This window comes from Crotalus tigris, unplaced genomic scaffold, assembly GCF_016545835.1.
Source record: "Crotalus tigris isolate CLP2741 ecotype Arizona unplaced genomic scaffold, ASM1654583v1 scf7180000019060.718356, whole genome shotgun sequence".
NCBI lineage: Eukaryota > Metazoa > Chordata > Lepidosauria > Squamata > Viperidae > Crotalus > Crotalus tigris.
In genome coordinates this window covers 9,015-22,043 of record NW_024097351.1, presented here as the reverse complement: position 1 = coordinate 22,043, position 13,029 = coordinate 9,015, and the positions used below count along the sequence as shown (strand labels likewise).

The window sequence follows — 13,029 nt, the reverse complement described above, 5'->3', positions numbered from 1 at the left end:
TCATTGTGTAGATGCATTGTACCTAGACCAATAACAGAAAGGAGGAGAAACTACCATAATTCCTGGATCTGTTACAATAACAGATCCAGGAACTGAATAAGTCTTGAACAGGGTACAGCATTCCAATTGTGTTAGCATTTTTGTTCTCAGTATGCAACTTTAGGCCAACCCACAGTGTCTAAAAATTCTACCAAGCTGTCCTTAAGGTAGACTTAAGATTGTTAATTCAGATGTCTTGTGTAAGATGTCAATCAGAAGCAGGTGCTGTAGGTCTAAAACAACTTTCACAATGGCTCAGGATAAATTGTGATATTGAGAAGTCAAATGAATCTGCCAAGAATTTGAGCCTGCATCATTTGTAAAATGTGTCATCTCTATTTTGTGAGTACATATGATCTATTATAGCATATCATGGAGTGCTGAACTCCAATGGAAGGAGTGGAAAAATATTATGAGCAAGCATGGAATTTTTTTAAAGAAGAGAATTACAGAAGTTCATGGGGAAGACAGGCTTACCTAGGATCATTAGCCTTGATTACTGAATATTTAGTAATCTCTAGTTAAAGAGAAAAAGAATGGGCTGTTTGCTTGTCTATTTCACCAAGAGGCATCTAGCCTCTCATGTTGGTAATGGGATATAGGATTAGATGGCCGCTGCTGTGATTCAGAATGTTCTTATTATGTGATTGATTTCACAAATATTATTAAAACAATGCAACCTCTTTCTCATTTTATAAAATACACACAGCCCCCCACTACTCTTGTTGCTTAGATCATGTGTATGTTAAACAGATTGGAGAAATGTTATTTGAGAAATCGGGGATTTTAGGATTCTGAGGATGCAAAAAAGAAAGAAGTGGTTGGGAGCAAATAGGAAGCAGAAAAGAATAAATGTGACATTTCTTTGGCACAATTATAAAATAGTCCTGCCTATTATATCAATGCACTGCAGATACTAACATTATCTACATAAGGAGATTAGTTTGAGTAAGATACATGCCAGAATGCAGCTGTAATTTGAAGGTATTCTTTTAAAATATACATTGTTTTACAATTAATCAAACTGAAATATTTTGGGATACTACTTGGGACATTGTCCCACAGAAAGAATGTTTCATGGTATGAAATATTGGATATAAGTTAAAATATTTAGTACCAAAGCCAAGAAGTTTCACATATTTTTATTATAAAGTATCACTTCAAGTAAGTGTTCAGTTGTCATGATAAATAACCTAAATATTGTACCAGGACTGTCCAGGCTTTATTTGAAGATGTCTAGAAATGACTACCACCCTCCTAGATTAGTCATTTCATCATCAAACTACTTTTATCAATAAGATTTTTTACCCTTATCCCTTAGTGCAGGGGTCTTCAAACTGGGCCCTTTTATGACTTGTGGACTTCAACTCCCAGAATTCCTCAGCCAGGCATGTGAACCACTTCTGGCTGTGATTCTCACAGGCAATTGTGGATTTCATCCCCTCATGGAATCTTTCTATCAATGATCAACATCTATGTTCCTTCCATCTCTTCTCACAGGACTTCCTTCATCCATTTTACCCATTTTTGCCCCTGCTCCAATTTGCCTGATGACTTCTTAAAACAGTGGGACCCAAAACAGAAGTTGAGGCTGAACTAGCAGAATATAATATAAATATTACTTTTCACGAATGTAGAGGCTATACTGTACTTCTATTGGTGCAGCCCTGTAATTGCCTTTTGACAACCGTGTCAAAAATTCAAAATCTTTTTCAACCCCACAGTTGAAACATTACGATGTTATTTGTAGTCACAAGCATTGCTGAGATCTGTTTTCAGATCTTTCAGTCATGGTCTCAAACATACATACACCTAGTTCTTTGTGCTTTCCCTTTTTTATGGGGCTTGCTATTTTAACACAAGAGTCAACTTGCTAAACATGTTTGCTTTCAAATACTTATTCTAAAATTAATGGTTGAAGGTCATTTGCAAATTACATCTTGCCCCAGTCTTGATTAGTGGTAAGGAAATAAAACAAAAGGTTAAAAAACTGAAGTACTCCTCAAGTAGAGATTGGCTCCTGGTGATTAGAGTTTTCTGTAGAGTTTTCTTATTATTAGAGATGCTATTAAAATTACTTGCCACTACCTTCTTGCATGATTTATTTTTCTTTCTAGTCTAGCTGGCAGCCCTGTAATTCCTGTCCAAATACAGCAGTAACAGGACAAGCCCTATTTAACTTCATAGATGAGCAAAAGTCTACTAGGTTCTGACACCTGCAGATGCTCAAAACACAAAAAAATGCATGTCTTTAAGCATCAGACTGACAACGTTCATTTTAGGAATAGTGCAATTTTTGCAAAAGCCCTTAGTCTACTTAATTCATCTGGAAAACCCTGGAAGAATGATGCTTTCAAGGCTGTAGCAAACAAGTATTAGTCTGAAGCTGTAGGTTTCCCCACATGACATATAAGCGAATAAACAAAGAACTGGAACAGGAGAAATCTGCTATAGATTCAATTGCTATTCATCATGTGAAACAGCTGGAAAAACTGCACACACAGCAGGTTAGAGCAAACCTCCCTATTTCCTACACACACACACACACACCCATAAATATACACCTCTGTTCAACAAGATGCTTTAGCACTATAATTTTGCTTTTACAACAAGAGAAAATATGAGATAGTTCTCTGAAATGTCAAGGAAGGAAGGAAGGAAGGAAGGAAGGAAGGAAGGAAGGAAGGAAGGAAGGAAGGAAGGAAGGAAGGAAGGAAGGATCTGGCAAATATGTTTACATTGCAATCAAAAGAATCTCTTTGTCTCTTTAAATATAAATAATTTTTGGACAGGCTATGTTTTTTGGCTTCACTGGTCCACAGTATAAACTGTCAGTGCTATTCCCCAAGAATCTGCTGGAACTCAAGTCTGGGATAATAAAAGTTGCAATACTTACATATGATGGGCTTGGGGTGGTTTTTTTTGGGGGGGGGGGGAGCTTCAGGCCCTGGGGTATTTTAACCCTACTTTCCCATTGCAGTATCCTTATGAAAATGTATCCATACATTAGTTGCTATATTTAAGGCTAAGTACCAACTCATTCTCTTGGTACAGATAATTGAAAAGTTTTCCAGAGAAGCAGGAAAGGATGAGAGCACTCTTTCCTTATGCTGCTATCTGTTCCTAATTCCTGCCTTCTCCTGTCTAAAGGGGGGGGGGGAAAGGGGGCTAGAAAAAAAATGTGGCAAGTACATTATCATCTTTATCTTCAGGCAAATATGCATGTATGCTTTCCAGCCAGAGCCCTTTTCCGTATTTTCAGTAAGACAGGATTCATTTCCTATTTTTGATCTCTGTTGGTGGCCAAAATCAGAAATGAATCTCTCCCTGCCAATTATAAAGCCTTGCCTCTTTTGTTTTGATTGATGACAGATATGAGACATTATGGTATTTCTTCAAGCAGAATGGCACTACAGTTGGCTTATTTTCTTTAGCTCTTGTAAAACAAAGTTAACTGAGGAGGATATTTTGGGGAATACAGAATGTCTTTTAAGGAAAAGATCAGAGTCCTGTGTGTGTCAGTAAGAAATACTGTATTTTTATGCATGGCAGAAAATGGTATTTCCTTTTACCACCACTAGATGGCAGACAAACAAGCCATTTACTTCTGTATTACCACGTGTTTCTTAAACCGAGGTGACCCTCTGTTTTGAATTTAACTGTGTTTAGTATCTGAATGCGCACTGACTGCACAGTATCAGAAATATATTTAAGGAAAAAGGAAATTATTTTTTTTAATATGATAAATGTATCATGATAACACACATATTTAGTAATTTAACGACCCTATGATGGAACAAACACTTTCAATGTAGTTGATACCATTATTAATTTATGTGAGAGAGACAGGATGATATTTCAACATCTATATTATTTCTGTAGGTTTCTTAGCACTTAATGTCATATTGGGGATATGCTGAGTAGTTTGAATGAAGACAAATACAACATTTTAACTATGCTTATATAGTTCATTGTCTTGGAAAGTGTTCTGAGAAATTGGTGCTATAAATGTTAAGCGTGTCAGATAAAAAGCTGGCTGTAGTGTAGGCTTATTGCTTAGTATAAATTTTCTCAACAATCCATTTAATTAAAAAAAAAGCCTTACTTTTTAAAATACAAAAATAAAGCTTTGGAGCTTAAAAAAAAGGCTCCAATCTGCCCAGGGCAGATGGAAAGAAGCACGAATAAGAACAGATCCAGTGGTGGATCTGCAGGGAAGTAGAGGTAATACAATTTATGAAGTTCGGCTCACACTGTAAATGCAGAACCTGCTTTGGACATTAGGAATGATTATGTTAGTCTTCATCTGAAGCTGAAAATATTCTCCCTCTTTCCTGGTCTGCTGTTTACATAAAGACCCACTGATAAAACCAGCAGACTGGTCTAAGATCTTTGGGACTTTGAAAGGAACAGATGAAGTATTATCAGATCCAGTTCAATGTTCATACATCAAGCGATCTTACCTGGCTGCTGGGGAGAAAGGCATGCTGATACAAGGAAAACCTGTCCTTTGCAGACTCCTCTGAGGTGGGACTGATGGGCTTGGGATCAGATAAAGATCTTTGGATGGTTTTGATGGGGCGAGGCAAGGTCTGCTGGCGTTGGATGGACTCAGACATAAAGTGCTTCTGTGGAGTCACGTGGGCCTTGTTGAGCCTTTCACTAGATGCGAAGGACGACTCGAGCAACCGATGAGGGGAGAGGGGAGACACTGGAGAATAGAGGACTTGAGGGGACTTGGGGGGCTGTCGGGACACAAGCTGAGACAAGGAGTCTGTGGGCAAGTGGGACTGGTAGCCAATTTCAAGAGGAACAGGCTTCTTCTTGGCTAGTGCTTGCTGTCGGACTAAATGAGGATCCAGAGGCCCAGAGCTCACCATCTGGATGTTGGAGGAGTAAGGAGGGATTGAGGTGGGCACTGTGAGCTGAGGGACTGCAATGCCTGGCTGGGGCTGCACTTCAGGTTCTGTCTGGCAAGCCAAACTCTCCCCTTTCTGGGTCTTCTCGGGGGCAGAGATGTACTTGACGATCTCCACCTTGGGGTCAGGGGAAGTGATGTGGATGGAAGGGGACACTCGGAGCAACTGGTCGGGTTCGGTCTGCACAGAGCAGTCACTGATGGTTTGGATGGCTATGCTGGCCATGCCTTTTGCTGAAGAATCGGCTTTACTTTCTGCACTGGAATCCGAATGACGGGAGAAGCGGGAACGTCGCCGACGCACTGGCTGTTCCCACTCAGCATTGTCTTCCTCATCGGTCTGAACGCTGCAATCAGTGCTGCGCCGAGGACGGCGCCGGCGGGATGCATAGAAACGTTCCTCGCCATCTTCATCATCAGTCTGCACACTGCTGTCTGTGATCTTTTTCACCAAGTATGATTCGTGGCTGGGCTCCTTATCATATGCATCCCGAAGACGAGGCATCGAGTTCCGTTTCTTTACCCCCCGACCAGTTTCCCACTGTTCTTCAGTCTGCAGGGACATTTCAGAGGCTGAGTTTGTAAGAGGCCTCTGGAGTGCTGGGTAGCGGGGCTGTGCTTGTACTTCTTGCCCCGGGGCTGCTGTAGCAATAAAAGCTTGATTTAGAGGTGGCCAATATTGTCCATTTTGGGCCAAGGTCCTTTGCATTTCTATTGTTACCTCAGGGGTAACCTGAGAAGGAATCCGGCCAGCTGGATCACATACTGGAGGAAATGTACTCTTCTGCCTCTTTTGCTCTTCCAGCTGCTGTTGCAATTGCTGCTGCAACTGTTGGATTTGTTCTAACTGCATGCGCTGCTGGGCGAGCTGCTCCCGCTGCAGGGCAAACTGGGCCTGTCGCTCCTCTTGCTGCTGCTGGAGGACCTGGTGCTTTATGGATTGCAACTCCTGGATTTCCCTGTGCATCATGAATTGTTCCTTCTCTCTGTGTCTCTGTAACTCCACCCTTTCCCTTTCCAGTTCCTCATGAAGCCTCATCTGCCTCAGTTTTTCCAGTTCTACTCTTTCCCTTTCAAACTGGAGGATGTGCTCATGTTGCTTCCTCTGCCGTTCTTCCTCCTTTTCCTTTTCTTCTCTTTCCATAGCTCCTTTGCTAGCAGTGCTAGCCTCTGTCTGAGACTTTTGGGTTGGCAGTCGGGGAGATGGCTCCTGCTGTGTCTGGCTGGCAGGACCCTGAACCTCTGAGGTTGACACAGGCACCTCCTCACGGGGCCCAACTCCTGTCTGCTCAGATCTTTGCAAGCTGACCATGCTTGGAGCAGGGGACTTAGTAGCAGGTGCTATGCTTACTGTGCTGGCAGCAGTGCTGGCTGCAGAGGTGCTAAGGGGTTTTCCTAAATACATCGGTGTTTCCATTACAGATGCAGTAGGAACTGCAGGAATCCTGCTGGGCCCAGTATAGCGATAAAGACCTTGAGGTGCAAGGGGAACCCTAGGAGTAACTAGGGGTACTCTGGTGAGGCTAGCCAGAGGGACAGCTGTGATACTACCTGGAGCATAGTGCCTGTACAGGCCTCGAAGCATCGGTCGTAGCACCGAAACTGGCTGGGTGGTGATGGGAAGGGTTGATGCTATTGGTGTATTAATGGTTGAATAAATCATGCCATCAGCAGCTCGTACAGTAGCTGTGGAAGGGAGTACCTGTCTGACAGCTCCAAACCTTGAGAGATTATATTGGGCTAAGTTTCCAAAGCCAGAACGAGACTCTGGGAAATTTGGATTGTACATCATGTTTGGTTTCATGGCACCCTGTTGAGCCATAATGTTTCCAGTACCTCCTGGTGCAGCGCCAAGAGCACTATGTCCATATTGTAGAAGATCTTGGCTATTTAGGTGCCTGCCCCCATACTGGTCCATGGAATTAAGGGCTGCACACATTCTGCTGATTTCACGAGCAGTGGTAGCGCTGTAATGAGCCAGGCTAGCTTCCTGGAAATTAGCCAAGTCTCCTCTTGATGAATATCTATAATCGGAGTAGATATTGGAGGCTGAGCTGTACCTTCGCATGGGATATGAATGACTTAGTAATTCAGTGGGTTGTCGGAGGTCAGAGAAAGAGCCATATTGCAGCCCATGCCCTAGCTGTCCTCCCTCCGTGAAACTATGACTATAGGAATTCTTCATAGTTGTCAGGTCCATAGCAGAATCTCCAGCAGGGGAAGGGAAATGCTGGTCTCCTTTAACTGAGTAATAGTTCAACCCCATTTCAGAAAGATTTGTATCCGACATTGAGGAATATAATCTCCCAAACATGCCATGCGGATGGAATCTGTGCTCTTCGTACGGATGAGGGACCGGCGCTGGCTGCTCTCTGTAAGGGAATGTCTCTGGCATTTCCTGTTCTCTGGTTCCATAATACTGGCTACTAGCTTTGCCGAGGGGAGCTGTTTCTCCAACATGTTTTTCTGGCACCTTAGGAGATGGATTAAAAGCCCCAGTGCAGCTGCTTCCAAATGGAAACCTATAGACTACATCACAGCATGCTACTTGGCTCTCAGGCTTCATTCCGGTGAGGTCCAGTGCATTAGAAGGAGGTTCTTCTTTGAGGAGTTTTGTGACAGATCCTGCTGCTAGGTCATCCATCTGCACCATCATCACTTGGGACTTCTTACTTCTATATATCTCTGAGCTTTGATCCTGAGGAAACGGCCTGGGAATGGCACTCACAATATTTTGGGCATTGCTAGTCTGAGTAATTAGAGTATCTTTTTTTATCAAGGATGTCATTTGGTTGGGCAAATTGTATCTTGCAAATTTTGTTTGCTGTGGACCTGCTGCTTCTGGCCAGCCCATAGAAGCAGATGTGCCAGCTCCACTCATGGGTCCTCTGAAGGGACCAGTCTGAACTGCTTGTTCCACCTGTTTAATTTGCGTCAGGCAGACTGGACTTCCTGTCTCTTGACCAAAGTCAATTCTGTTCTGGAAAGGGTCCCCATAGACAACTGGTTGCTTTGACTGGGACATAAACATGGTAGATGCAACTGTTATGCTGACTGTGGTGGAACTGCTGATGATAGCATGTGGTTGTTCCTGGGCATTGAGGTTAATGATTAAAGGTTGGATGGCTGTGGATTGCCGACTCGGTGACTGGTCCATAGTGAGGCAATATTTTCTGCTCTCAGCAGCTAAGGATGTGAGATCCATTCCATGGTCTGTTACAATAATTGGAGCAGACTTTATTGATGTCCTCAAATCTACAATATTACTACCAGATGCTCTAGGTCCAGGTTCTACTCTAGATGTCCCAGGGACTGATGATATCCTACACAAAGAAATATTCTCTGCAGGTAGTGTGCCCCAGCTATACACACCAGGCATAGGGTCAGTAGCAGTGCTCTGCACTTTCTGAACTGGAGTGTAAGGAGAGGCTTTTTCAGGCATTGACTGTGCCTTGGTGTGAGTGGTCTGGACCTGTTGTGACTGGAATTGCACTGCACTGATTGCTGTTTGGCTGTAACTATGTACTGTTTGCTGGCGGCCTTGCTGAGTTGGAGATGAAGGTGGCGAAATGGAGGAACTTACACCAATTGGCTTGGTTTGAATAGCTGCATCAGATGCTAAGGTGATGACCATAAAGGGGGCTTCTTGTGATGACTGTTGCCTAGCCAAGCATGGGGAGCTGGCTCTGTGAAGAGTTTGTGTTCCTTGAGCTATCATCGGAGAAGCTGTTGATACCCCAGTAGTTGTAATGTCATATGAAATAATTGTGCTATGTGTTTGGGTAGAAAACTCAGCTGTTGATTTAGCTCCTCCCCCGGAACTAGAGGGCATCCCAGTTCTTGGAACAGAATAAGTAGGACTTTGTGTAGGAGAAGAAGGGGAAAGGGGTGGGCTGGAACTTTTGAAATAAGAATACATTTTGGGGGTTGCCATGGGTAGATTTGTCTTGCCATCAGTCACACCTTGATGCTTATCTCTTACCGATGGCCCACCGACCCTGGAAATGTTTTCTGTTTGAGAGCCATAATTTGCAGTTACTTTTGTCTGGCTTTGGCTAGTGGTGGACACAGGTGATACATCAGAGCCACTTGAAGTTGGAGAACTGTAAATTCGGATTGCGCTAGCTGGACTAGGAACAACAGTAGTGACTGGGCTAGTTCCTTTACTATATGAGTAAGGCATAGCTACACTCTTTGGAACTGAGCTAGCTGTAACTGAGGAACTATGAAACTTTGTTTGCTCACTACTCTCTTTTTCAAAGTGCTGAGTGACTCTAACATCGGGAATTATTCTGCCCGCACTGCTTTCTGTCTGTGAAAAGGAGACGGGAGCAGAGAGTTGGGTAGGACTTGTTCCTGGAGTGAGTGGGCCACTTTCATATGCACTCTCGGCATTCAAATATTGCTTCTCTGGATAGGGATCTTCTCTCCCTTTTTTCTTCATTTCTTGCTCAAGTGTCAAATCCAGAGTAGAAGATTGATGCATCCTGGAGATATTCTGTGATGTTTGAAGGATTTCTTCATATAGTGCCCCAGATTTGGAAAGCTCATTCTGATAGTCAGTTTGCGAGGAATCTACACTCCGACTATCATAACCATAGTCATCTATATACTGATATTCAAAATTGTTTTGGTCTTCCGAACCACGATAACTTACTTCTTGAAAGGTGTTGTTGTAGGAAATACTTTGTTGGAAAGGTTGTTGTTTTTGGAACATTTCTGCCTTCCTCATCATCTCTTCATAGGCTTCTTCTGCACTTTTCAGGGGCTTGCTGGATGGGTAACTAGAGCCGGCCATTTTTTCTGTTGGAGAATAAAGGGACATGAAGGTTGGCAGATTGTACTCACTGCCAGATTTGTACAGTTTGGAGGCAATGACATCAAATCCTTCAGCCTCTGAGTCAATAGAGGGCGAATATTCTGAACAGGAAGACCTGTGCAGCTCCTCCATCTCTGCAGCCTGGCGTAGTTCCTCAGTGGGCGAAGCATCTTCAATAGGTGACAAATTACTGGGCGGAGTTTTAGACCTCTCTCTCCTCCTCTGTGCCCTCAGCTCCTCTTTATCTCTTTTTGTTTTGCGTGCTGTGCTTCGGATCCGCTGCTGCTCCACCTCTCGCATTTTTTCTTGTTCTCGCAAGAGCTCCTCTTCCTCACGCAGCTCTTCTTCTTCTGAAGAATCTTCAATGGTTGGCAGTAGAGGGCCATGAGAGCGATGCCGAGCTTTCCTCTGCTGTTTAACCTCTTCTAATCTCTGCCTGCGGCTTGGGCTGCTGTCACTATCTTCCTCCAGAGAAGAGACAGAGGTTGGGGATGTTCCTGATGTGTAACTGGGTGTAGTTGGTGGCAAGGTGGAGGAATAGTCACCTCTTGATCTATCTTCTGGGGAGCCTGTAAGGCTCTCCATCTCCAGTTCAGGTTCCCGGTCCAGGCTGATGTCTGCCTCCTGGCTCAACTCCATGTCTCTGCCATAGTTGTTAGTGCTATTTAACTCAATGGTCTTGAAACGACGCAGACCTCCCTGAGAGGCAGCCATGTCATCATTCTCGGCGCTTTCCAGTTCTTTTTGTTCCTCCTCGTATATACTGCTCGAGCTGTGAGGCAGGCGTCTCTTGGATGCAATAGGCTCTCTGCTTTTCTCAGAATCAAGCTTGTGTCCATTTTTTGCAGTGCTGTATTTTGAACGATCATACTCTTCTTCCTCCTCAAGATTGTCTTCTTCTGCACTCATCTCCAAGATTTGCCTCCTCATGAATTCTTCATCTGTCATTACAGGCTCTTTGCCTTTCTGTTTAGTTGGTAATGGGGAGAATCCTGCTTCACTACTATCTGTTACATAGTCATGGCGAAGCTTGCTGCCAAAATCATCTGAAGACTCCACGCTTTCCTTCTTCTCCCTTTGATTATCCCATTCCAGAGAGTCTTCATCTTCTTCCATTATGTCTTCTAGCTCCTCATCAGAATCAAAGGCTTCTGGAGTGATAGAAAGTGACCGTGGCCTCTGTCTTTGCCTCTGCTCCTCCCGTAATTCATGGTATGTTTTCCCACGGTCAGTTGATGGATGGGTCAAGCTCTTTGACTCCAGTAAAGGGCGCATGCTGGTTTCCAGTTTAGTAAGTTCAGAAGGACTGGGAGGACTTGGTTCTACAATTCCTGTTTCATTTAGCTGTTCTTCTTCTTGCTGCACTAAGCCTGTGATTTCACTCTGGGAACTAGAGATCCCATCAGATGAATAGCCTGTATCACTCAAGCTTTGGGGACTGCGGGACTGCAGGTCTGAGGGATAAGGCTTGCTGGATTCCTACAAGGAAATGAAAATCCATTAACATTTCATTATAACTGATTGTAAACATAATTCATATTATTATTCAGATTTACAGCAATTTATAGTGATGGACTCTTAACATTCAAAAACAGCAACCATAATATGCTAAGAAATGAGAGCAGCACCCTTATCTTTGTTGCTTGCCGGTAGAGTAATTATTATCCAATCACTCTGTTCTCTTTATGGAATTTTCAGGGGCCTTTGGATCTCGGTGTTTTTTCCACTGTTCTCTTTGCTCCTTTTAATCCAGAAAGTTATTTATGGCAGAAAGACAGAATTTGTGTGCAATGCCTTTTGATTGGTAGATCAGATCCTCTCTACCTTTTAATAATTTAAAAGTGCATGCAAGACTGATTTCTAATATGAGGAGCTGAAGGAAGTAATTGTTTTGTCTTTTTTTCCTACTCCAACTTACACTCAGAAGTCAAAACACAAGTCTGGGGTTTATTTTACAGATATATACCTTTGTAACATGACACAAATGTATAACAGCAATATACATAGTTAATAAAAGATATCTCCCTGCTAGATTCAAATCAGCAGCAACAACAACAAAAAGAACAAGGTCTTTTCAGACCATCTATTTGTAGTTTAATAAACGAACAGCCCATACTGTTCTGCTGCAAATGTCATCTCACCGGGAAGGTTTTGTTTTGAGGTATATTGCAATTTCCTAGCACTAGTATGAAACATTTTTGTTATTAGAAAAATATAAACATACATATGTTTGTTTCAGCAAATCAGAATTATCTGCCCAATCATGACTAGTTATTTTAAAAAGTTTATCCCATTATATGCAATTGGTTTTTTTTGTTACCTAAATGATGTTTTAGCATTGTGTCATTATGAATTGTGATACTTATAAGTCTCCATCCAAATGGATGACAGGGCAACTTTCACCAAGCTTTTTAGAACAATGAAAAGTATGTATTAAATCCAAACAGCTAATTCTGAAATGTTATAAATCTACATTCTCTGCCCTTAAACAAGGAACTCAGGTTTACATGCCTTATTGGCTCTGTCCTTCTATTTTAAAAAAATCTGGTTTACCAAGGCTGAACAATTTCAAAGTCAAGACCAAACACCAACTGTTGCTTTTGCAAAAAGAAGCATCAGCATCCTTGTCTCTAAAAAAATAAAAATGCGTTGGAGATCTCTATTTTAGTTTCCACAAAAGTTGCCTAATGTGTTACTTGATTATTTAAAACAATTTCCCATGCCTTTTTGAATAATACATTAACTCTCACCACACACACACACAGATTAATGTTTTTAATGTTACATGTACATACAAAGACCATTATTTGAATGATCCATTTTTTCCAGCTTAGCTTTGAGTAAGCTTCAGAATTACATGAGGCATCACCTCATAAAATTATCAAGTTCAGGTCTCAGCTCTGTGCAAAATTATACAAATTTAAGTCCCTTGGCCAGGTTATCTAGCATCCATCTGAATGTACCCAATGAAAGGGAGAACGCCTCCATTCTGAGTAATTTGTTCCCTACCAAATGGCTCTTTCTTTTATGACTTTTTTCTAACATTCAACAGAAGTCCTCTTTAACTTAAAATTGTTATTCCACATCCCACACTCTGGAATGAAAGATAACAATCTTTACTTTCTTCTGTATGACATAATTTCTACTATTTGAACAGTGCTACCATACTTCCCTTCAATATTTTCAAGGTTATGGATACCCAGATATACCCAATGCCTTCAATCTTTCTTGATACTACATTTTGAGTTTCCTA

General features: G+C 42.3%; 1 protein-coding gene across 1 annotated transcript in view; it reads right to left on the bottom strand.

Annotated features, from left to right (window-relative positions):
• The window catches only part of BSN (bassoon presynaptic cytomatrix protein), a gene marked incomplete at its 5' end in the record, with an annotated part of 28,395 nt that extends 17,140 nt beyond the window's left edge, over positions 1-11,255 (bottom strand). Inside the window, one exon of the mRNA XM_039358704.1 lies at positions 4,503-11,255. Coding sequence (XP_039214638.1) covers positions 4,503-11,255 — 6,753 coding nt within the window. The remainder of the gene's footprint in view (positions 1-4,502) is intronic.
• Between the last annotated feature and the right edge of the window lie 1,774 nt (positions 11,256-13,029).